General features: G+C 38.9%; 1 protein-coding gene across 1 annotated transcript; it reads right to left on the reverse strand.

Moving 5' to 3' along the window:
- Positions 1 to 902: 902 nt before the first annotated feature.
- On the reverse strand, positions 903 to 26,151 carry Cmpk1 (cytidine/uridine monophosphate kinase 1). The gene is made up of 6 exons (XM_051188473.1): positions 25,931 to 26,151; positions 8,727 to 8,873; positions 5,851 to 6,003; positions 4,389 to 4,465; positions 4,064 to 4,160; positions 903 to 3,140 (listed from the first exon to the last, which is right to left on the reverse strand). The coding sequence occupies exons 1-6, from the start codon at positions 26,096 to 26,098 to the stop codon at positions 3,099 to 3,101; spliced, it is 684 nt and encodes a 227-aa protein (XP_051044430.1). The 5' UTR covers positions 26,099 to 26,151; the 3' UTR covers positions 903 to 3,098.
- Between the last annotated feature and the right edge of the window lie 241 nt (positions 26,152 to 26,392).

Genomic DNA, 26,392 nt, shown 5'->3' on the forward strand with positions numbered 1-26,392 from the left:
ACCATAAAATTCAACTTGAGTTTTCTTATCTCCTCACAACAGGAAAAAATGGTGAACAGGGTTTGGAGAATACCCAGATTATTATTTCAACAACGGCACCATAGGCAACACACTATCTTAAGGATGAGAAAGTAAAGGGACCAATGATTAGAACTATTGTTTTCCTTTCTCTTTGGTACATAAGCTTCCTTTTTATTAAAAAGAATGGTTAGAATTAAGGAATATTTGATTTAGCTGAAGATACAGGGTTGTTAGGGATAGCTAACAACAACTGAGCCAGTGTGATGGTACAGACTTATATGATCCCAGCACATTAGAGGCTAAAGCAGAATGAGGGTGAGTTTGAGATCAGCCTGGACTATACAGTTGAGATCCTGCCTCACAGGGAACAACAAAAAGTTGAAATTAACAGAACATTAGTATTCTAGACAGAAAATCAGAAGGCAAAGTATGTACTGGTAGCACAACGTCTTATGCCATTAGTACCCATTTGAAGATAAAGACCCAAATCTCAAGAAAAGGATGCTAACCTCCTATGGCCTAATCTTTCAATCACCATTATCTCCAGGTACCTCTTCAATGACAGCAAACAACTAAAATGGTAACGACATGGTCAATCTACAACCCCCCCCCCAATTTTGAAATAGTCCCTGCTATTAAGTTCCAAGAGACAAGCAAGGAATGCTTCCCACAGGTGGTAAAACAGGTTACATGTGCTCTTCCCAGATGAGCTCTCATAGAAATGGGATAATATTACCTGTTCTGTTTAAGTCCAGACACCCAAACACCAAAAACAGAAAGCTCTCCTGCCTTGAACTCTGCCTTTGCTGTGTGAGGGTGCACGTGTTATAATGTTTCATCTTTAATACACTTAGAGAACAGAAATCAGAACCAGCAAAGACAGCAAAAGCATCAGCAAGTTTATTGAGATTATTTACTAAATAATTCATACACACCCAACACCAATACACAGAAATGACATTAACTTTTAACATACAGCAAGCAAGGCTCAAAGTAAGGTCCTTCAAGAACCATAAAAGCTTCTTAATACCATATCTTTAATAAATGGAATGACTAACCTAGCCAAGAAAGATGTTATCTCAATCAACATCAAAACTCAATATTGCCAACATGTTTTTCTTCTTAAAAAGCAAACAAGAAAAGTACTCATAATTTAGAAATTAATGTTTTTTTGGTTTGTTTGCAAATGTCAGAGAAGTATCTAATGAAGAAAAACATCCAGTCCCCTCAAAACCGAAGGGTGTTCTCATAGTCGTCAGTAAGAATATTTACATTCCCAGCTAACAGATTTCTTCACTAGCATTAACAGGAAGTCTCACAACAATCTGTACCCTTACTTCATTTCATAGCTGTGTGATTAACCACCTTGAACAAAGCCTCTCCTCCACTGGGTTAAAATACTAGACAAAAACTCACCACAATCCAAGAACCAGGAAAGACTATGTCAGGTGTGATAGCCAATCACTACTGTAAAGTATACTACTGTATGGAGAGATACTTTGTTTTCTAATGACAAGTATGTTGAAATTTGTCTCATTAGTAAGTGAATTTTGTAAGACACATAGAAATGTATTATTTTTTAAAAATCTATTAACTTGTTCTTACTCTTCTCAATAAATTTAAATATAAAATCTAATTATACAAAGTTTACGTTTTAACCCTGTGTACCAAACAGTGTGAGTGCTAAAAATTAGGAGCATTTAAAGAAAAGAAATCTCTCTATTAAGAACCTTAGCTACAGGGCTGAAGAGATGGCTCACTCAGAGCAAGTGAAGAACCCACATGGCAGCTCAAAATTTTCTATAACTCTAGTGGCAGGGGATGCAACACCTTCTTCTGACTTCTGTGGGCACCGGGTATGCACATGGCACACAAACATACAATCAAGCAAAACATTAATAAATATAATTTTAAAAAGAAGAAAAAGAACCTTAGATACCACTTAGCTTCAGAGATAGATAGAACAAAGAAAAAAAGAAAACAAATTTTTAATTTTTTAAAGAAAGAAAATCATTTGTACTCCCAGACTTTATTGAACAAAGCAGGCAGGAAGGGAACCAAACATTGATAAGATATATTTATTATTTTTCTGACCAAAGTGCAATGATTTTTAAAATCTTTTAAAACAAGTAACGATGAAAAAAATGTATTCCAGAAAATAAAATACAAATGGGAATTTTTAACCACGAGATTGCTTTTTCTAATTTATTTTAACTCTGTATTTAGTCTAAGAAAGAAAACAAAAAACCCTTGAAGTGTTATTAAAACAAGAAGTGAATCATATTAACATAAACTAGCACATGCGTGTCAGGGGTCTCCTACTAGGAACTGTGTTGACATCAGTTTAATGATGACTAGCCCTATGTCACAGAGCAAAGGAACACAAGTCATTAGACCCTTGCCCCATAGATTATGTCAGAAGAAATCTAACAATCCTGTCAGTCTCTGAAGCCCCTGTCCCCGGACCCAAACCTTGAAAGCAAAGACTATGCCCTGACATACAAACTTTGCACAAGCTGTAACAAATCAATGCCTAACTTTTAACTTTCAACAGAAAATTTGAAAGTCATTTGATAAATACCAGAACATTGTTAGGAATCCATTTTTATGAGTTTGTTTGCTAAATACCTTGTGCAAGAGTTGACTAGATATAAAGTTCCTTTAAATTTGGTCCACAGATTTACTTAACAGGGTGGAAACCTTAAATGTGCAGCAAAAGGAAGCAGAATTCCCAAATCCTAACACATTGCAATTACAAAAGGGATATGCATGCATCCTAAAAAATTTTGCTCACAGAAGGCACAAACATAAAAGGGATAGTCTTTTAATACAAACAAGAACTAGCTGATACCCTCTTCATTTTGTGAGCACCATAATACCAAAGATGATTAAACCTGAATTCACTGTGTATTGTGACAACAAATTAAAAATAACACATAATTTGCCTTACTATATAGTTCTAGACATTAATTGAGATGTAATTTTGAAAGATTAAAATTGCCTTAAAAGGGGGCTGTGATAGCAGCTATCAAAGCAATATTCAAGCATGATTTCAAAGATGTTTTTTCAGGGTTAAGTTAGCCTTCTTTGTCAAAAATCTTCATAACTTCACCAAAAACCTGAAAAGGAAAAACACAATTTTAAAAGCAGATATTGTTAAAAAATACTGTATCATGTGAGAGATTCCGGGTTCAATTCCTAACACCAAAATTAAAAATAAAACAAACTACACATAAAAAAATTGTACAAGTTCCTGTTTAAAAACATCAATTTTGTGTTGATTTTAAACATTATAATTTCTTAATCTACTTCACTTTATCAATAATGCAAATGAACCATATAAAAGTGTGAACATGTTGCCTTCAGTTCTGTTAATGCTGTTCAGACAAAATGAGTTTCTTGATGGGCTGCTAGTACTCTGGTAAAACATACACTCCAGTGGCTAATCTCACTTTGACTCTAAAAGTCCAAGTCCTCTCATGTACTGACTCACCACTGTAGGAAGTGTCAATGCATGAAATAGCCAGAGCCTTCCTCTGGGCCTGCTTTTTTGTCCCATGATTACAAGAGGAAAAAGATAGAGAGAATCAGGGAAAGGGAGAGTAGATGAGCTCAGGAGCACTAGGACACCTGCAGGCAGATAGTCACAGACACTGAAGTATGAGCAAGACAGAAACCAGAGTCCTTAGAACCCTGCACCTCCGAAGCTCTGTGGTCTGGAAGAGAGAATAGCTGGGGTCCTTCACTATGACATGCCTGCCGGTTTTGCTACAGATTTTAACAACAAACAAGATGCAAATCAGTGTATTGAAAATACCTATCTTCCTCTGTTTGAGGAAAGAGGTTTGGAATTAATAAACCACTCTCTTCTTGAAAAAAAAAAAAAAACAGGTCTGAAGTTGTAAAACCCATTTTAGTGTTTTAAAAAGGAAAATAAAAAGAAACAAACACCCAACTAACTTCACAGTTAGCTTTAAACATTTCCGACCTACTCCAGCGATCACACTTTTGTTTGCTGCAAAGGCAAGCTATGTGCACTTACTTCATCAACAGACTTAGAAGCATCTATTTTCTTGACTTTCCCCATTTCTTCATATAAGTCAATAATTGGTTTTGTTGACTGAAGATAAGTCTGAATTCTGCAAACGAAACATGTATTTCAAGATTGTAGGTTATTTGTCCTCCCTCTTCCACATTATATAAAGGCTGATGGCAAAGGCTGGCTCAAGTGCTTTTTCTCTTTACACAAGCCACTATGCCTATAAAAGCATGATGCTCTTTTTCTGGACAAGAGAGAACAGGAAGTTAATCTGTCACTCGATTCCTATACCAGGACTATGGTAGTTAAAGTAAAAACTGCCAAGTACCTCTTTTCCAAGCTCTCTCTGTTGTCATCACTCCTACCACTGCTTTTTCCCCTTTCAAGACATCGTTCAATACAGATCTAAAGAGAGACAAAAGTAAAAAGTTAAAAAAAAAAAAAAAACAACTCAAAAGAAAATATTTTGAAGAGACTAAAACAAAACAGAAAAAAAAATTCTGCATTAAACTCAATGTGTCTAACTCATTAATCATCATGCAAAATCTTTTTAAATTTAAACATGTGGTTTAATTTATATAAACTAGGTTAAATAAGTACAGATCATAATAAGAATTCATTCATGACTCAGTTTTTCCTGCTGTATTTTCTTTTTTTCAAACTGCAATAAAAAGAAGATCAGCATGAGTATGGCTTCATCTCGGACATATTATTAAGTCATTAGGTATGAATTACGTTCCTCAAACTTTGTACCATTTTTGCTTATTTTACAATAATTCCATAAATATCCAAATATTTGAATCAACATATTTGAATAAAGCATCTCTTGTTAATGGTGAATAAACATTCCTTAGTTATAAAGCTGTGGTAACATTCTAAAGTTAACTTTGAAGAGTAAGTAAAAACATATTTTTAAGAGTTGGGAGAAGAGAGCAACATTTTAAAACAACTCAAAGGCTGCGGTAAGTCTTTACCAGAGGCACATTTACAGTTCAACCTAAGAATAGCCAACTTCCTTCAAGGCACTACTTCAGATTCAGATTGTTGGCATTAATTTAATGAAATTTAGAGTACAGTGGTTGTCTAACAGAGTCAAGCTTTTTAATTAAATGGTTCTGAGAAATTTATTTACTCATTCAAAGGTATGTCTGGGTATGCTATTAGAAGTGTGTATGTACAGGGAGGATGTGTTCTTGTTATTTTCCAAATAATATTCTCTCTCTCTCTCTCTCTCTCTCTCTCTCTCTCTCTTTCTTCAAGACAGAGTTTCTCTGTATTGCTTTGGAGCCTGTCCTGGAACTCACTCTGTAGACCAGGCTGGCCTCAAACTCACAGAGATCCGCCTGAATGCTGGGATTAAAGGTATGAGCCACCAACACCTGGCTAAATAATTTTATTCTTAGAAGATAAATTCTTCTTTAAAATAGTAGGTTTTTCCACTTTTCCAGAATCTTTTAGTAAACAACACAATGTTCCAAGCAGTGCACACTTGAGCAGTACTCCAGCTTCATTACTCAATATTACTGTATATGCCAATGCTTATTAAAACAAAAGGCCAACTTAACTCTTGTACTGAAAATAAAGCAAGCCTTGGGGTCACAAAGCTGCTAATGCCAATAGCCTTCAATATTCTATCAGAAAGACAGTGCTGTTCTGCCCACCCAATCTATTCACTAAATGTGTATATTGCTTCCAATAGAAAATGTAAATTTTTTTAAAAGTCAGTTTTTCTCTAATAGGGGACCATCTATAGCTTGAAGCTCATATGAGCAGATAAAGATGTTCATTACCTCATTATTACAGTCAAAAAACAAAACAAAAGATACATCTGCCTTCCCATCCATGGTCTTGTTCCAACCTTGAAGGTTATCTTGATTTCTTGGAAATCCATCAATCAAGAATTTATTCTTCTGAGCATTGGCAGCCATTGTTTGGTCCATTTCCTAAAGAAAAAAGACTTAGGCTCAATACTGAATCATTGAATTACAATATCTTAAGCAAAATAGTGGACATATGACTGGCTATTTGCTATTGTTCCCTAAGCCACAAGAGTGGAAGGTACACAGGGAAACAGACTAGACAGAAATGAGCCAACTTCTTGACATGGTTACCTCAGATGGCGAGACATAGGTATGTGCTCCCCTATTCTCTCCCCTTCCCTTCTGTAATTTCCTTATCTTATGAAACACCCTATAGTGTACATGTTAACTGCCTCTTAAGTTTCATGTGTTTGTTAAAAGCTTGGTCTCCAGAGTAGGCCTACTTTTAGGAGAGTGACCTCACAGTGGCCTCACAGATCATTGAGAACACATTTTTTTTTTTTTTTAATTTCAACTCAGATTTTTATTTTTTTGAAGCTTATGGAGCCACAGTTTTTGTTAAGATTTGTTTATTTATGTATATGAGTGCTTTATTGACTTTATGCCAGAAGAGAGCATCAGATCCCACTATAGATGGGTTGTGAGCCAACATGTGGTTGCTGGGAATTGAACTCAGGTCCTCTGGAAAAGAAGCCAGTGCTCTTAACTGCTGAGCCACCTCTCCAGCCCCGGGGAATATATTCATAAAGGGGACTGTGAGATCCTGGTAATTTGCGCCAGCATCTAGAGACCCTATGTGCCCTTGTGTTTCTCTCTTTAAATCATTGTGTTGTAAGAGGTGCAGGCAGAGACTCACTATGTAACTTAGGCTGGGTCTCCAACTTGCAAATCTTCCTGTCTTAGCCTCTCAAGAGCTAGAGCTACAGGTGTGCACCACCACCCACTGCTGAAAGCATGCTCCACCTATAGGAGCTTGAATTCACTACACTTCAAATCTAATGGCTAGAAGCCAGGAAAGCACTCTATTACTGAACAACACACTCAGTCTTCTTTTTATTTTTATGTTTTGTTTGTTTGTTTGTTTGTTTGTTCATTTTGAGACAAGGTCCCACTTAATTCTCCAAGTTGAAGTGAATGAGAGATCCCTTTACTAAAGAGTTGGGTGGTTTTACTCCAATCAATAACCAAGACAGGAAATCAAAAAACAACAAGCTTTAAATGACATGTTTAGCCTTTGGATGACTTTGAGATATTTATGAGAATTTTAGATAGAGGCCTGACAGAAATATATCTTGAACCTAGGACTAAGGTTTATGCAGGGCTGTAGAGTTCAGCAGTATTTGCACCGTGAAAACATGGGCATGGTTTAAACAACCCAGCAAGGAATATATAAAATGAGAACTGAAGAAAACCAAACTCTAAGAAGCATAGTAGTTTAGAAAACTTGCAAATGGGAGGGGGGGTCATCAAGAGACTGAAAAACAGCAGTTCCTGCAGTAGGAAGAGAATGAACAGATGATGTTACAAGACACAGGTAGAATTAGTTTCAGAGACTTGTTTTGTTTTCTTTTTCGAGACTGGGTTTCCCTGTGTAACAGCCCTGGACTATGCTGGCCTTAAACTCACAGATACCTGCCTGCCTCTGCCTCCCAAGTTACCACCACACCTGGCTCAAAAGAGATATTAATTAAGAGTTAAATGCTACAGGAAAAATAAATACTAAGGTATTCCCTGGGCTACACAGGGAAGATCATTGGTAACATGCAAGAAGAGTTCTGCCTACATCACAGCTCAAGTTGGAGGATTCCAAGTTCAAGGAGTACCTGAACTACAGAATGAGTTCAAAGCCAACTGGGCAACCTGGTAAGAGCCTGTCTCAAAGACAGCAAGTATAAAAAAGGCTGACAATACAGCTAAGTGATGATGCTCGCCAAACATACTCAAAGCCTTATATTCAATCTCCAGTACCACACACAAAAAAAGCAGTTTCAATGGCGATGTCGACTACCCTTTCAAAATGCTAACCACTTATAATGCAGAAGAAGGCATTAGAGCCAGAGGACAGGACTGCAGATTTATTTACTCTGGAAAGGAAGCTGGTCGCTCAAGGATGAGGCAAGAGGCAGACTGTGTAAGAGCCACTCTATACCCCAAGTGTCTCCAGTTACTCCCAAGATTCACTACTGGGATCCATTTATTGCTTCCTGTTCCCAAAACTGCAATTCCATTTCACTGATTCTTTTATGTCAAAATACCTGTTACTGACTGGTCTTAGGGATCTACAGCAAAGCATTACCAAAGTACATTTCTTAGATCTCACAGAGAAAATGGCAATGTAGTCATCACGGAAAAAAAGGAGACTTCAAAACAGAGAATATCAAAATGAGAAAAAAATAAGTGGGAAGCAGGGAAGGAAGGAGAGAACAAAGATTTCCATGAAAACGGAGGAGGAAAGAGCAAGGAAAAGGGAAGAATAACCCCAAATGGAAAAGAATAACTGAATAATTGAATGCTGGGAAGTATGGATCAAGTGTCTGTAATCGTAACAGGCCAATACAGGAAGATCCTTGAAGATATAACTTCCAGGCCAGCCTGTTTCAAAAGCAAAAAATTCTCTAAGTACCTTAAGCTGGACTATAGCTGGTCTTAGACCACAGCAGAGAATACTTGCTACTGTCAAGTTCTACAAGTGAAAGCAGTTTCCATCTCTGTCATTTTCAAAGACCACAACTACCTACCATAATGAAGAAATTTAATATCCTGAATTTTTCATTATTCAAATGAAGGTAGATTTAGTTTCTTGTGTCCTCGGTAGTCCCAACAGGTTGATACCCCTTGCTCCTTACCCTCTTTAGTAAGCTGATGGTTATCTCAACTGGCACAATCTTTCCTTCTTTAATGTACTTCTCAATAAGTTCACCATACTGTGACTCTGGATTCTTCCTTTCATCACGAAGCAGCTCTCCAGCAGAAAGGTGTGTGTAGCCATATTTCTAGAACAAGCAACATATAAAAATATCAGAAGCCATTCGATCCAGTGGTAGGAATACATATACTTTTGTGTTAATTTCTATTATTAGAATGTCTCTATAATAAAGTAGTTTTTGCTTATGGGGCAAATAAATACAAAAGAAAAATTTAAGAGATTTCATATGGTCCAGTTCGCCTTACCCTTCCATTACCATGTTTGCACAATGAAATCATCTCAACATTTATCTAGCTAGTCAAAGCACTGCCTTCTCGCTATATTCCTTCACAAACCAATCAAAGTTTAAATGTAAGAATGAAAATGTCTACCAAAAATCTGAGACTCAAGACAAAAAAAGTCAACATGTCTAAACTGAATCCATATACACTTTGACCAACTCCATTCTTCTGTCCTCTTCCTTTTCTCAGTAAATAGCTCATGACCACCTATTTCAGGAAATGAGCTTTATTGACTACTCAGAATGCCCAAACAATCTGACTCACCACTCAGGCCAGTCTCTTCAAATCCATTTCCTAACTTTGTACTCCTAAGAAGTCTCATTTATAAAATGGGAATACAGATACCTATTTTGACAGCCTAGATGTCACTAAGTGACAGGAATTTTTAGCTCCATTATAATGTTTCAGGACCACCACTGTATATGTAATATTTATTTATTTATTTATTTAATGGTTTTTCGAGACAGGGTTTCTCTGTGTAGCTTTGGAGCCTGCCCTAGAACTAGTTCTGTAGACCAGGCTGGACTGGAACTCTCAGAGATCTGCCAATCTCTACCTCCCCAATGCTAGGAGTAAAGGTGTGTGCCACCACCGCTGGCATATATGTGATTCTTATTAATCAAAACACTGATATAAGGTATATGACTGTAAATATAAAAAAAGGCATAATTTAAGATAAGTGTCTTGGACTAGGGAGACAGATCAGTCAGTGTAAATTGTTTACTGTACAAGCATGAAGACATGAGTTTGATCCCCAGGACTCATGTTAAAAAGCTGAGCATAGTGGTAGGTGATTGTAAGCCAGCACTCTAGAGGCTGAGACAAGCAGATCCCTGGGGCTCACTGGCCAGACAGCCCAGTTTACATAGCAAGTTCCAGGCCAGTGAAAGACCCTGTCCCAAAAAACAAAGTAGATGGAACCTGCTCTTTAGTCTACACATGGACGTGCACACTACTTGCATGTTTAACTTATACACACACACACACACACACACACACACACACACACACACACACACACGACAGCAAGGAAGCAATTAATGGCTCTTATCCCCTAATATGACCACAACTCCTTTAATAGAAAGCATTACATTAAGGGCTTGCTTATAATTTCAGAAGGTTAGTCCAGAATCAAGGCAGAAAGCAGAGAGGCATGGCATCGGAGCAGTAGCTGAGAGCTTTATTTACATCCTGAGGTGAAACCTCAAAGCCACTCCCAATGCCACATCTCTTCCAACAAGGCCACATTTCCTAATCCTTCCCCAAATAGTCCACTAAGGACTAGACATTCAAATGCATGAGATTATGGAGGCCACTACCATTCAAACCATCACATATTTTGATTAAAAAAAAATTCACCTTAGGTAACGTGAACTTGGGATAGTCTTTGGTGGTATAATGCTCCACTTGGCATGTGCAAGGCTGTGGGGGTCAATCCTTAATACCATACCACACACACACACACACACACACACACACACACACACACACACTTAAAAATAAGAAAATTGGAAAAATGTGGTTCTATATAAACCACAAAAACAATAAAAAAAAAAATTAGGAGAGTTAGTATACACCTGTAATTCCAGCACCCAGGAAGCAGCAGAGGCAAAAGAAGAATCGGGAAGTTGGCAAGCCTTGGCAATGTAAAACACTGTCTTAATGGAAAAAGAAAAAGCAGAGTTCAAAGCAAAAATGATGTATAAATGCAAGGGATCTTGACAGCAGGACAATTTGAATGCCAAGCTCCTCCTCTTCCTGTTATTGTGGGATTTAAAAAAGTGCCACTGAACTGTTACAGGGCCTCTCCTTCATTTCACAAAAGGAAAACAGAAACATAAGCTACAAATATAACTTTAAAGAACTGAGTAAATAAAACTATTCATTGTAAACAAAAAACAAAAAGCAAAACACACTTTCTGCTGGACACAGTGGTGTACCCCTTTAATCTCAGCACTTAAAAGGCAGAATTGGGTTGGTCTCTGTGAGTTCAAGGCCAGTCTGGGCAACAAAGGAGAGCCCCATCTCAAAAAAACCTTATTTATATATCTATGTATATGTATGTGATCATGTGTGCACAGATAAGAGGATAACTTATGAAAAATGACTTTCTAACTTCAGGTTGGGCCTGCTGGCAAATAACCCATCTCTCTGGTCCTCAAAGTCCTTATTATATTGGGTCTGAAGAGATGGCTCAGTGAGTATGTGCTGCCTTACAAGCAAGAGGACCTGAGTTCAAATCCCAAGTACCCATATAAAAGAGGGGCATTACCATACAGAGTCTATAATCCTAGTACTGGAACTAGGGGGTAGTCACAGTCTAGCCAAAATGGCAAGCTCCAGGTTCAATGAGAAACCATCTTGAAAAATAGGCTGTCCACTGGGCATAGTGGCACATACCTTTAATCCAACACTTGGGAGGCAGGGGCAGGATTTCTTTGAATTCCAGCCAGCTTGGACTACAGTAAGGCTGTTTCAAACAAAAACCAAAACCAAACAAAATAAATGTCTGTACAAAGCCTTCAACACAGAGGTTCTAAAAACTGGCATCACAAATATTTCTGAGCATAACAAATAAACAAAAAACCTTGAGACCCAATGAGAATTTCTCTTGTTTGTTTATATTTTCTGCTTATACTTCTCAAAGATGGTTCAAGAGCTTTTCAATCAATTAACAGCGACTAATCAGAAAACATTCATCTAGGGAGGGGGACAGTGAGTTGACTCACTGGGTCAAAAGTATTTGCTGCACAAGCCTGATAACCTGGGTTCAATCTCCAGAACCCATGCTGGAAAGAGATAACTGATTGCCAAAAGTTATCCTTTGATCTTCATACTCAGGCCTTTAGCACAATGCTATTAAGTACACACATGTCTCCCTATCCCTGCCATACCCACACTCTAATAAAAAAAAAAGATACACTTAAAAAAATACCTCATTACAGCTGGACTGTGTTGGCTCATACCTTTAATACCTGCACCTGGGAGGCAAAAGCAGACAGATCTTTGAGTTTGAGGCTAGCCTGGTGTACAGCACAAGTTCCAGGATACCAAGGCTACACAGAGACACCTTGTCTCAGGGTGTGTTGGGAGTTGGGGGGGGGGGGCAGGGAGGACACGATGATTAAAAAAAAAAAAAAAACAAAAAATAAACAAAAAACCCACCATCTCATTAAAATAGCAGTAAGAGCAGGTGAAATGGTCTAATGGGTAAAGGTGCTGCTGCTACGCCTGAGGACCTAAGTTCAATCCCTGAACCCACTTAGCAGAAGGGGAGAACCAACTCCAGCACATAAGACTTATGACTTCTACACGTAAGAACACACAAATTTTTTTTTAAATGTAATAAAAATAGTTATTTAAAAATTAAATTTAGGAATAAACCTAAAATAAACTGTGTAAGAATTACATGAAGTCAGGTGATGGTGGAGCAGGCCTTTAATCCCAGCACTCAGGAGGCAGAGACAGGCGGATCTCTATGAGTTCAAAGCCAAGGATACAAAGAGAAACCCTGTTTCAAAAAGACACACTCACACACACACACACACACAAAGAAATATATGAAGAAACTAAATATTGTATTTATCTCATAAATAAAAATCAAATCATAAAAAGGAAGCATTTTCCAGTAGATGATCCCACACCCATTTCTGTATGGACAGGATCAACTATATTCAGTGGGCTACTCAAGAGAGGTGACATAAGTTGGGAAGGAAATGTATTGGGGGAATACCCCAGGAAGTTGAAAGGAGGTAATCAGATACACTGCATACATGTGTGAAATTTTCAAAGAATAAGAAAGTATTCTACATCTTTGGAAAGATTCCTACTGAAACATCTGGTTTTTTATATATTATTCAAAAAATTTACCTCCTACTGGGTAGAGGCAGAGATGATGAGTCAATGTAAGCTACAGGCCAGTGAGGGCTATATAGTCACACCCTCCAAATAAATAATTTTTTAAAGCTTAAATATTAAAAAATCTGATTGGAATTCTGTTTATTTTGTGGCACTGGGGCTTAAACCCAAAGTCCCTAAACATGGTAGACAAGGGGCTCTGCCACTGAACTAGCTACACACCAGCCATGTTTGCCTGCTTTTGGAAAAAAGTTGGTGAATTGATTATCAAGTTTACCAGAAATAAATATAAGTAAAATATTCAAAATTGAAAGCAATATTAACAAGTACAAATGAAGACTTCCCTAGCTATATAAATATTTTAACACTACAAAAAATAATGTGTTACTGATATATAAATAGGCATAACAATGCAGTCCTGAGACAGAAAATAGAAACTGGTCCAAGTACAAATGAGAATTCAGTAAGTGATAATCAACACCTGAGACATAGGCAGGTGTTGCTAAGCAAAGTAAAAAAGCTATGGTTTATGGTTAATCCCATAAAAACTTTTGAACCAAGCAAAACTATAAATGAGCTGCTGGCGATACGGCTTATGAATGCCTGTGACGCCAGCACTCAAGAAACTGGGGCAGAAAGATCACAAGTTTAAAGCCAGCCTGGGCTACATAGCAAGATTGTGTCTCAAAAAAGCAAAATGAGTTTGGTACTTTGGCTCATAACTATATTCCTAGTCCTAAAGAGGCTGAAGCAAGAGAAACTACCTTGAGTTTGAGACCAGCCTGTGCTACCAGGTAGGCTCAAGGTCAGCCTAGGCTAAAAAGTGAGTCCCTATCTCAAATTTATTTGCTTTTATAGCAAATAAACAAAGTATAGGCAACAGCTTAGATGAAACTATTTTTATAAACAAGGTATGTTCACTATATAGTACACTATATACAATGTATATACAGAAAAACTAGTAATAAATTAAAATATTGTATATAAAAATAGGTAAGCTGGTAATGTGCCATTCACCTATAGTCTGAAGCTAAGACAGAAAAAACACTTTAGTCCAGGACCGGACATCAGTTTAGGTCTTTAAAAGGGTGTGGGGGAACAAGCATAAAAACTATTTATAAGAGGGTTAAAAAACAAAACCAAAGCTAGGCAGTGATGGCACATGCCTTTAATCCCAGCACTCGGGGGCAGAGGCAGGAAGATCTCTGATTTCGAGACCACCTGGTCTACAAAGAGAGTGCCAAGACAGGCTCCAAAGCTACACAGAGAAACCCTGTCTCAAAAAATAAACAACAAAAATCACAAAAACAAACACAAAAAAACAGAACCAGGCAGTAGTGGTACATACCTTTATTCTCAGCACTCAGGAGGCAGAGGCAGGTAGAGTTATGCCAAGTTTATGAGACTCCCAAAAAGACCACCAAGGAGCCAACTCACCAGTGCAAACACACAAGGTTTATTGCTCTAGCCAACCAAGGCAGGGACCTCATCTAGTTAGCTGCCACAGCAGCCACCAGAGGAAGTGCCTTCCTTGTCTACTGCTGGGGTATTTGAAGGCAAAAACCTCAGAGTTACATCAGCAGGTAGGGAGAGGTATGGATCAGTTCCTGATTGGTTGACATTTGGGAACAATTAGGGGAGTTTTTCAGTCTTCTGTTTAGCATGAATTACTTGTTCCCAGCTATTTTCATTGGCTGGCTGTAGAAGGGAACATTTTGTGGTTTCTGTGGTTTTGTTTGTCTCTAGCAGGTGGCCTGTTGCACATTGTAACAGGGAACTAAGCATCCTGGAGGCTAAGGGGGAGGGTTTGGTCTGGCATGGTGTTCCTTTGTGACATGTACATAGTCAGAGGCCTATACATGTCTTTCCTCCAGCCTGTCATGGAGGCTGGATGAGGGTCTGGCCCCTTCATGTAGAGCTCTTGTGAGTTTGAGGCCAGCCAGCCTAGTCTACATAGTGGGTTCCAGGACAGAACATGGAGACAGCCAGGACTACCAAAACAAAACAAAAACAAAAACAAAACAAACAACAACATCAAAAACTACCTCACGACCTAGATCCTCCGACTCCGGACCCCCGCGCCATGCCTTCCGAGAAGACCTTCAAGCAGCGCCGCAGCTTCGAACAAAGAGTGGAAGAGCCGGCCACCGGGAGCAGCACCCCACCAAGACCCAGTGAAAAGAGCGAACAAGGGGAGAAGCAACGCCCGCCTGGACAAAACCAAGTTCCTGTACCGGATCATGTGAATATGAGTGAGCCATCAAGATAATTAGAAGGGCTACAGCTAATGCCAACAAGCTCCCCCGGTGAATGGGCACAGCAGGGAGCGGCCACCCCACTCTGAAGGAGAGAGTGAGAAGGATGAAGATGGCTTCTGACATGGTGTATGCCCCCAGGAGACATTCGGAACAGCACTGGCTGTGTAAGACCAGAATAATGCCTAATGTTTGTTAAGCCCTTATCAAGGAAAAAGGGATGTTGCCAGCAGATGCTGGTCAGCACCATTCACAGATCAGAACATAGGCGCCACCTAGGGATTAGGAACTGTTTGTCGCCAAGAAACTGAGCCCATGCAAACACATCAGCCTGGAAATTCATCTAAACTAGGCTCTCTTGTGTTCAAACTTTAGAAGTTTAAAAATAAAATACTTTGCATCCTTAAAAAAAAAAAAAAAAAAAAACTACCTCACTAGTAATCTTGAAAATGCAAATAAAGGCAAAATGATTCCAGTTTCTACTCACCAGATTGTTTCTAGTATTTTAAAAAGCAGCAATAGCAGTCAGGCAGCAGTGACACACCAATTTAAGCCCAGCACTTGGGAGACAGAGGCAGGAAGATCTTTGTGAGTTTGAGGCCAGTCTGGTCTACAGAGTTAGTTCCAAGACAGCCAGAGCTACACAAGAAACCCTGTCTTGAAAAACTGAAGGGGGAAAAAAAAAGCATCAATGGCAAGAAGACAGAGACACTAATATCAATATACTTTATAAAAGTGTTCAACCTTTATAGAGGATGAGTGGCCAGTAAATCTAAGTTTCAGTTTGCACATCTTTTAACTCATTCATTCAACTTCTTGGCTAGTGAGATCGCTTAGGAGTAAAGCCACTTGCTGCCAAGCCTCCGGAGACCTATATTCAGTCCCTAGCAGCAGCATGGTAGAAGGAAAGAACCAATTCCTGCAAACTGCCCTTTGACTTCCATATATCCATCCCCACACCCAATAAAAATGAGTACTTTTAAAAGTTAACAGTTCTAAGAACAGTAAATTCAGCTCACCAGTGTTCAATGGTAGAGTTTATGAATATCCTATATCTTCCCAACCATCTGATTCCAAGGGAAAAGCAAACTGAACCTGCACAGTAAAACTTACTTCAAATGTGAAAGCAGATCATTTGGAAAATGACAGCTTCAAGGCTAGAGATGTCTCAGTGCTCTTGTAGAGGACCCAGGCTCAGGTTCTAGTACCCACATGGCGGCTCATGACCTTCTTTAACTCCAGTATCGGGATCTAACAACCTCTTCTGACTTCCACAGGCACCAGGTATGCACATGACACACATGCATATATGCAAGCAAAACACTTACACACTTAAAAAGATAAATACATCTTAAAAGAAAAGAAAATAACAGCTTTAGGGAAAGGTCTCCATGAACTTCCCCCAGACCAAAAATCAACTCAAATGTTTAGATAAAATTTTCTCTGAAAAGTGATCCATCCCATAAACAAAGGAGAAACCAAAGTACAATAGAGCTACACAGGAACACATCACATGGGCATGGAGTCAAGAGTTACAGACAGAGACAGAAAACAGTTCAGTTTCACAGCCCAGAAACAGATGAAAATTTAGAATTCATGAGATTACCCAAAGGTTTAAAAGGAAACATATTCAATGAAGCCTGACTCCAGACACTAGAGTTCAAAACTATAAACAAAACGTTTGAGAAATACCATGTGTACAGAGTGTACAACATACCCACACCACCTTAAGCTCCAAAATGACCTATCAGAACTGTGGTGTGCTAAGAAACCTTTTTCAACTATAACAACAAAATAATCAAACCCTGCAAAGACAATAAAGAAATCACCTTCATTTTTAGAACAAAATCTCTTTTATCAGAAGGTATGAGGAAAGTCATTTGGCTTTGAGAAACTATACATATTTTAGTGTAAAATTTACCTTCATGAATACATTTTGCTCATTCTAAAATTAAAGTCAATCTAGGAATATATGTTTTGTTTTGTTTTGAGATAGGGTCTCACTGTGTAGCCCTGACTGTCCTGGAACTCTCTATGTAAACTGGGCTGGCCTGAACTCACAGCAATCTAACTAGAGTGCTGGGATTAAAGATGTACACCACCTGCCCAGCCCAGGAATATATGTTTTTCTTACACAGCAATCAATCCTAATCCAACCTAGAATCTAACGCTGAATATAGATGACTGTTGTCTACTTTTAGACTGCAGAGCAAACAGGCATAAAATGTGATAAACTCACAGGAAATGTTTTATATAAAATTTTCTTTCCTGCCATGGAAAAGATTTCTTGAAACCTTTTGTAAATTGGACACCATCAAACTGAACCTTCCCTCCTCACTTTTTCTTTCTTCTCTCCCCTACCCCCCAAGACAGGTTTCTCTGTAGCTTTGGAGCCTGTCCTGGAACTCATTCTGTAGACCAGGCTGGCCTTTAACTCAGAGATTTGCCTACCTCTGCCTCTGCCTCTGCCTCCTGAGTGCTGGGATTAAAGTGTGTGTCACCACTGCCCAGCCCCCACTTTTCCTTTCTATCTATATTATCCCTTCTCTACCTGTCCCCAACTCCAATACAGACACTTATCAGTTATTATCTCCTTTGTAGTCCTAGACTAACTTTAAATGTTTGTAATGCCTGTATCACAAGCAGGAAAAAGCACACCATATGTCCAAACATTCAAGATTTATTACCTGACCAGTAAAACTTATTCCTCCCAAGAATATTACCATAAATAAATAAAACCCACAGGATGAGATTGTGTTTTACAATTTAAAATTTTAAGTGCAGTGATGGTGAGATGGTTTAGTAGTTAAGAACACTGGCTGCTCTTCCAGAGGACCCAGGTCTAGTCCCAGCACCCACATGACAGCTCATAACTATCCATATCCAGTTACAGGGGAACCTGAGATGTGCTGACTTCTTAGTTAATGCAGAGAAAATTTGAACCAGGTGTCCAGACCTCCACTGAGTATTATTCCTTAATGAATCTCAGTGGTATACCTTGGTGACCAATGCAGGTATACAGTCTTCAGCCTTCAAGCTTCCATAGCCTCAGTGGGAGTTGATGGAAGGAGGGAAGGATACTTACTGAGAGAGAAATCCCAGGAGGAAAGCTTCCATATATGAAATTAAGAGTTTATGAAAATTATATCCTTCCCATGGTTGGATGATACTTTTGGAACAAATGCTAATGGTAGTTTTAGCACCTAGGAATGAGTTATCAGACACAGGAAAGGAATCAGGGATTAACCTCAGAGTAGAACTCCATTTCACAAATTACCTTTCCAAAGGAGTTTACTCCCTCATTATTAGTATTGTACTCATACCTGTAATGCACAGGTGAGTTCAATATACACTCTGTATTGACACAGTTATTTTAAGGCCTTAATGCTGAATTGTCTGAGAGATGATAAACACCTCTAGTTGACAAGCTGTGCATATGTACTACTCAAGTTTGGCTAGGTTATGGGTTGGTAATCCCTGGAACTCAATGGCATAATATAATGAAGCTTTATATTTTGCTCACACTACCTATCTACTAAGAATGGAGGGGATGCTATGACCTTTGGATCACAAGATCTGCTAGTGCACATTTAAAAGGAGACTCAACGTCAATAGGATGTATGACATAGGGATGAACCCAAGAACTTTACCCCCACACAAAGAACCAGGTGTATTTGAACCATCTGGGCCCTACCAGACTGGCCAACCTCACTGCTTCTGGCTAGTCTGGTTTGTTTCATTCTTGCTTTTCTCCACTTCTAAAACACTATCATCTCTACTTGCACTGCCCAACAGACATAAATGAATAACAAAGACACTCTTCTATCATCTGATTACCTAAATTAACCATTAAGTCAATTACACAATCAAAACCTCTTCTAAAGTGCCTTTATGCTCTCAGCAGACACCAAGAAAATGGAAATTCATATTATTATCAATATAAACAATATGTAACTATCCAAGTAAATCCTATGGGTTTAAACACATGCACTTTCCAATAGCAAACACCAATGACTAAACCATTCTGGAAGCTCCAAACAGAAAATGGGCAGGAAGCAGTCTTTTACACACCCCAAAATGAGTATATCTGCTTATTAATATGGGATATACTATAATGGCGAATGGATCTACAAGTCTTTTGGAAAAGAATGACAGAAACCAGGCATAGAGCAAATGTTTCATAGGACCTGTCCCCTCAAAGTGACAGTTTCTGGGAGTAGTAGCAAGTTACAACTAGTGCTTTTTCCTTTATCCAACTGACGTTTTGTTAACTTTTTTTTCATCAGGCAGAACAAAACTGTCAGCAGAGAGTCTTCTAGGCTACACCTGTTCTCTATTAACTTTTAAATGCTCTTATCACATGTTTAGTCTGTAAAAATGTTCTTGATCTGACAGGTTAAAGCAACTGAGATGTTACAGCAAACACATCCATGTAGCAGCTGAGCCAAGGTATTAGCTTAAAAGTAACAAGATCTGGATTATAGCATAAATAAGACATCCAGCCTCTGCATCCTCTCTTTCTCTCTCCTTGTCAAGAGAGAGATTTCTAGAGTGATTTCTTTTTTTAAAAATCCATTATTTTTTATTTCATTCTTGTCAGTCACTGCCAGCATGTATGTATGTGTACCAAGTATGTGCCTGGTGCCCACCTATGGGCATCTGATGCCCTGGTACAGAAGTACATATAGATGGCTGTGAACCACCACATGGGTGCTGGAAACTGAGCCCAGGTCCCCTGCAAAAACAACGAGCACTCTTAATGCTAAGCCATCATTCTCTCCATCCCTGAAGTTTTTTTTTGTTTTTAGAACTGTTCTGATTTCAATTCAGAACTGGGTCTTATGACAGAGTACTTGTGTGTGATTGAGGCCTTCCATGATCTCAGTTCTAATAACATTTGAGCTGGAACATGTCTAGATTAACCACTATGGCCCATGAAACTTTAACCGAAAGGGAGTAAATCAAGACAATTTCAAAGGAAGATCAAGTTAGGGCAGACCAAGGCAGACAGTAATTCTGTTTGGGATTTTTTTAAGTTACTATTAGAAGCAGGCATGGTGGCACACCTTTAATATCAGCACTGGAGGCAGATCTTTGAGTTCAACGTCAGCCTGGTCTACAGACCTAGTTTCAGGACAGCCAGGAATACAAAGAAATCCTGTCTTGAAAAACAAAAATTACTATTAGCTTCCTTACCTCAGAGAAACTACTCCCCGGCATAGCACATAGCACATAGCCATACAGATGGAGGTTATTTCATTGTGCTGGTTCTGAGACTCAAACACAAAGGCCAAGGACTCTGACACTGATAGCTTCACCATTGCTAAGACAACATAAGTAACAAAAAGCAACTTAAAGGAGGGCTTATTTGGGCTCACAGTTTAAGGGGACAGCGCCAATAGCAGAGGCGGGGTATGACAGCAGGAGGATGCCTGTATGTTATTAAAATCCAGGACAATAGAACAGGATAGAAAATAGATTAGCACTCATCCTCTCACCATCAAATCTTATGACATTTTTTAAACGAAAGGTGGAGGAAGTGAAAAATCACTCTTTAGAAAAAAGTTCTCTGATCTTCAGATTCTGAATTACACTACCAGCTCCTTTGATTCCCGATTACATATGCCTATCATTGGCTTCTCGGCCTTTATAATTTTGAGATAGTTCCCCTAATAAAAACACTTTTATATGTTTACATCTATATCTGTCTCTTAATAACTCTGTTCTTCTGAACTCAAATATTTTCCCCAAGTTATCATAATTGTTAGTTAAAATGAACATACTCTGGGGAAGCAATCCTATAAACAAAACATCCATATGCAAAGTTATGTTTACAAGAAAGCTCACTGAAACACAGCTAACATCAAAACTACCCCTAGAAACTGTCAATAGCCACAAATGAGATGGTACAACTATGCTATGACATTATCCAGAATATTCTGCAGCTACAAATAAAAATCTATTAAATGTATAGAAAAGGCACTGAAAAAAAATAAACATGATTTAGTTTGGGAAAAAAGTGAATAACCCTATTAGAGGAAAAAATTATATTTGTGGATTTTGTGATATTGAGAAAAGAGGAGACTGAAGAAATGGCTCAGCTCACTTGCTGCTCTTGTAAAGAACTTTAGTTTGGTTCCAGCACCTACATGAGAGCTCACAACTGTCTATAACTCTAGTTCCGGGAGAGATGACATTCTTCTGGACTCAAAGGCTAGGCATATATGTAGTATACATAGATACATGTAGGCAAACAGTCATCATACACATAAAATTAAAACAAGAAATAAAGTTTTTAAAGAATATTGATAGAGATGGAAAAAGAGTAAGTAACTGTAACCTTCAGATGAGAAGAAACTGAACTTGTCTCAAGAGATGTGTTACTTTTACAACTTAAAATGGAAAGGCCAAAAAAAGTATAGTGGATAATCTGAACTCTTCTCACCTCTTCTAAAGTATCAGCATAAAAACTGTTATAGACTCAAGTTTTGTTGCTTTTTAAATTCACTTGGTTGTTTTGCCTGCATGTATGGATTTGTATCATGTCCATGCCTGGTACCTGTGGAGGTCAAAAAGGGAGTCAGATCTCCTGAAACTGAAGTTACAGATAGTATTAGGCCCATGTGGGTACTAGGAATCTAACTGGGCCCTCTGGAAAAGCAGCCAGAGCTCTTAACCACAGAGCCATCTCTCTATCCCCAAGAAGCAAATATTTTGTAGACCATATCTTTTATACATTCTTTAAAGCTTTTAAATTGTCTTTAAAAGAAAAAAATTCTTTAACTATACCCTTCCAAGAAGAAAAAAGTCCTATCTTAAAAGACCAGATCTTAAGGTCTACCAGATTTTTCCTACCTAGTTCCTTCTGTGTGTACATGATGAGTTCTGGATTTTGAAATTAAAAGCTTTTAAAATTCTATTCACCATATTTACCATTCATTCAATCAGAGTAAACAAATGTGTCTCAAAGATTGGTCTCATTCATACTTGAGGTCCAGAAAGCTACTTGGGTGCCCCCTAGAGACCAAATTTTTAAAATGTATATAGCTTCAGGATACATTAATATCTCTAATATCAATATTTATTCAACAAGTACTTACCTACTATGTCTAGGTATAATGCTCAACAATGGAGACAAAAAGATAAATAAAATCAAATTTCTGATTTCTGTACACTTAAATTCAATCTCATTCAAAAATTTCCTTAGTATGTCATCCATTCAAAGAAGCTCTTAAGAAAGTTATGATACGTGATAAATATGGTATGAATATGCTTTGCTCATTACTTATGTAAATAAAATGTTCATAATCTATTAAAGCAAAATTAAACATTCTTTCCAACAAACCCATGCAAAATTGTGGATGTTATTTTCAAAAATAAGTTTAGGGTAACAGACCTCTTTATTTTGGACCAAAACAAATATAAAGCTTACTTTTCAAAAATTCACAAATAAGGCCTGACGACCTGATTCTCATCTCTGAGCTCACATGAAAGTAAAAGGAGAAGCAACTTCACAAAGTTGTCCTCTGACCTCTCCACACATGTACCACAGCATGTGCACACATACACATGTGAACACATAAGTAGAAATTTTTGAAAATGATACAACATCTGAGTTTCAGAAATATGTCATATAATAATTCCACTAAGTATTTAATTAAAATAAAAGTATTGCACTGACTTAGAAAATGGCTAATTTAAAAGATAGTATAAGAGGACATGGATTTAGAAATAACTAATTAGAAAGTAAAATTAAACTTAAAAGGACAATTACAAATAGATGAGTACAGTCAATTCCCAAAACTCTCTCAAAATTTCTCTTCCAATTAAGATGCCTTAAAAGGTTCTCCATCAGATCTGCCCTTTCCTGCCCATGGAGCAATTAATAAAGTAGAGTGTGGCTCCAGAAAAAACAAAAGCAAAACAAAAAAAAAATAATTAAAAAAAACTACCAACTTCCCTCCAACATGCCAGGACAAGACGGAAAGACACCCTCAGGTTCTGAATCTTAGAATCCAATGTGTTCTTCTGACAACACATGGTAGCACACACCTATAATCCTAGCACTTGGGAGGCTGGGGCAGAAAAACAGAGTTTGAAGCCAGCCTGCCTTAACATAAGGAGCCCACACTTCAAAATAAATAACACAACTTCTAACAACCTGAGTCAGAAACCAAAATAACTTCTCTCTAAAGAAATAATTCTATAATCAGCCACATTTTAGGTACCATGTGAACTAAATTCGCTTTGGTGTGATAGTTGAAGAATTTAACATTGAGTTATATAATTTTTCCCTACAGAAAAAAATAATTTTAAAACTTGCCATCTTTGAGGATTAAATACATAGCTGCCTACATAATGAAATAGTGAGCCAAAAATGCAGACTCACAGAGGAAAAAACACCTGACTGACCTGACCACAGACATTCCAGTGTTTACTTAATCAGCTAAGGAATAGTGACTCTTAAATTATATATTTGAAGTTTTCAAATTATCAGTTGAATATTTACAGCAACTAGACTCAACAGCAAACATTTCAAAACACTTTATTCTAGGTGGTTTGGTGTAACAGGCCTAAAATCACAGCTATTTATGAAGTTGAGCCTGGAGAACCACAAGTTCAAGGCCTGCCTTGGTTACGGAGTAAGTGCAGGGACAACTTATTGAGAACTTTAAAGTAAAAAGTACAAAGGGAGATGCTCTTCAGTAGATGCATGTCTTCATGTTTGAGACCTGGCTTCTACTACCAGTGCAACCAGAAAAATTAACAAAAAAAAATCAAAACAACCCACAGCTTAAGTTCATATAGCTGCCAAAGTCTTAAATAATAAGAAGAGCTCTCAAAATAAAATAAATAAATAAAAGAGCATATGTCATCATAAACTCTTGTAATTGATAGTGAGCAGGCTTAAGTATTACCAGCTATCAAATCATGAAATAGAAATACTAGTTACTGAACACAGAGACTTTGAATCCAGTGGAGTAACAGGAGTATTGTTAGATTGAGTGTTGACCTTTAAAAGTACACATTATAAATTCAGAAACAAAGTATCTGGGTACATTCAAAAAAAGTCATAAGTCAAGTTTTAAAAAGTAACACACCTTCAAAACAAAAATTACTAGCTTCAAATAGTACTCTTATTACTGGCTATCCTCCTGCCCCTTGCAGTTCAGTAAATAAACCTGTTGTCTTTCTAAAAACAAATTAAATGGCAATTATAGTAAAACCAGACGTTTAAAGGAGAAAACATTTGCATCTATGTGCCAGGTGTCAGACCTAATTTAACAGTCACAAATACAAAACAGATTTTATTTTCTGTTTTCTTACAAAGGAACTGGAGCTAAGAGTAACTTCTCTGGGGCTAGAAAAACAATAGCAGAGTCAGGTCTTGAACTGCTATTTTGACTATAAATCTTCTGCTCCTCCCTTACCACGCTATTTATATTTTAGTCATTTTACTTATAAAATAAACCTGAAACTATCCACTTGTCATTTTGCTTTTAAAAAGTGAAAAACCAAAAGAAGTAAAAATGAGGGAAATGCTATGCATTTTGTTATTGAACTGGTTTTCAAAAGTAGCCTGCTATTATAAACACAACTTTAGAACACATAACAACTTTTAGAACACGTTCTATTTATTTGTGGGTGTTCTTTAGAGAATATAGGAAAAGCGTTGAATATATGAACGTGAAGAAAGCCAAAGCAAATAGAGGCCACAGCCTAAGAAAAGAGGAAATTATTTGTCAAATTCTGGGTCAAAAACTTTTACTACTCACTTTAATGGGTGAATGTTGTGTGTTTTATACCAATCCTGGTTGCCTTTTGTTTCTAGTTGCCTTGTTTTCCTTTCAAACACTGACCCAAGACTGTCCATTAAGCCTTCCTCACCGTATCATTACTGTTCACAGGGAATAGAAAATCCGCGTATGAACCCATACCTGAATCTTAAGTCTCTGCCTTTCCGTGTACATGCCACCCCTGGCCTCAAATACTAAAAATGGAACTGATAAACTTACGTCAAAACTTCCATTGCATTTATTTATCTGTTTGGGCAAACACTCAACCACAGCTCAAGTGTGAAAATCAAAGGATAACTCGCGGGGAGGGGGATGCGCGCGAGGGTAGGGCGAGGGGGGTAGGTGCTCTCCTGCCATGTGGGTCTCGGGGATGTAACTTTGTGACAAGAGCCGTAACCCGCTGAGCCATCTCTCCAGCCCTAAAGCAAACAATTATTTCAAATAAGAGGATTTTAGAGTTGGGTGGTGTCTTACTTTCTCACTTAACAGGAGAACAGGTTTCTTATTTGATTAGACAACTGAGGTTCAAAGAGAGCGAGTGACTCACTCGCCCAAGGAAAAGCGTGAGCTGGCAGCTGGGCCAAAGGTTAGCATCTGGGCTCACACGGCTCCGGTACTTTAACTACCACAAGATCCGGGTCAGGTTCCTTCAGGCGGATTAGCCGAAGACTGACAGTCCTGGACCGAGCAAGGAAAGAAGACCCCGATCCCGGGGATGGAAGCAAGGGCGCGCGGGAACAAAGCGGACAATGAGGTGCGCGCCCGCAGACTTGACGCCCCTCGGCCGGGGCGCGCGGTGGCCGTCGGGATTCGTAGTCCGCTGCCCACGGCGGGGGGCGCGGCAGCCAACGCGGCAGCCAACGCGGTAGCTCCCGCTGGTGTCCGGGCCCGCTGAGCCCGGGAGCTCTCCGTCGCCCTCCCTCACCGCCTCACCTCGACAATGCGCGCGCACTGGGTCCCCTTGCCGGCACCGGGCCCGCCCAAAACGAACACGACCAACGGCTTCATGAGGTGGCCAGGACAGAGCCGCAGTCCACGGGTCAGCGGCGGGAAGCTCGGGACCAGGACGTGCAGCAGCCGGCTACAACAGTTGCTCAGCATACACTGCGCCTCTGACAGCGGCCGGCGCGGCGGGGCGGGCGGGGCGGGCGGGGTGGCGGAGAGGGGGCGGGCTGAGCGGGCGCCGGGCCCCGCCGCCAGCTGCGGGCCGCCGCGACCGGATGGGGCGGGGCATCCTGCAAAATGCCAGCTTCCGCTCGCGGTTCCGGTCCTTCCTAAGGTGGCTGGAGGTCCAGGGCTTTTCGGCATCAGAGGCTGGGTGGATCCCTAGCCAGACCCATCGTTCTGTCGCTCAGAGTTGCCTTTTCCTACGAGAAGCGGCTGAACTGAATAGGC

This window comes from Phodopus roborovskii, unplaced genomic scaffold (genome assembly GCF_943737965.1).
Source record: "Phodopus roborovskii unplaced genomic scaffold, PHOROB, whole genome shotgun sequence".
Classification (NCBI taxonomy): Eukaryota; Metazoa; Chordata; class Mammalia; order Rodentia; family Cricetidae; genus Phodopus; species Phodopus roborovskii.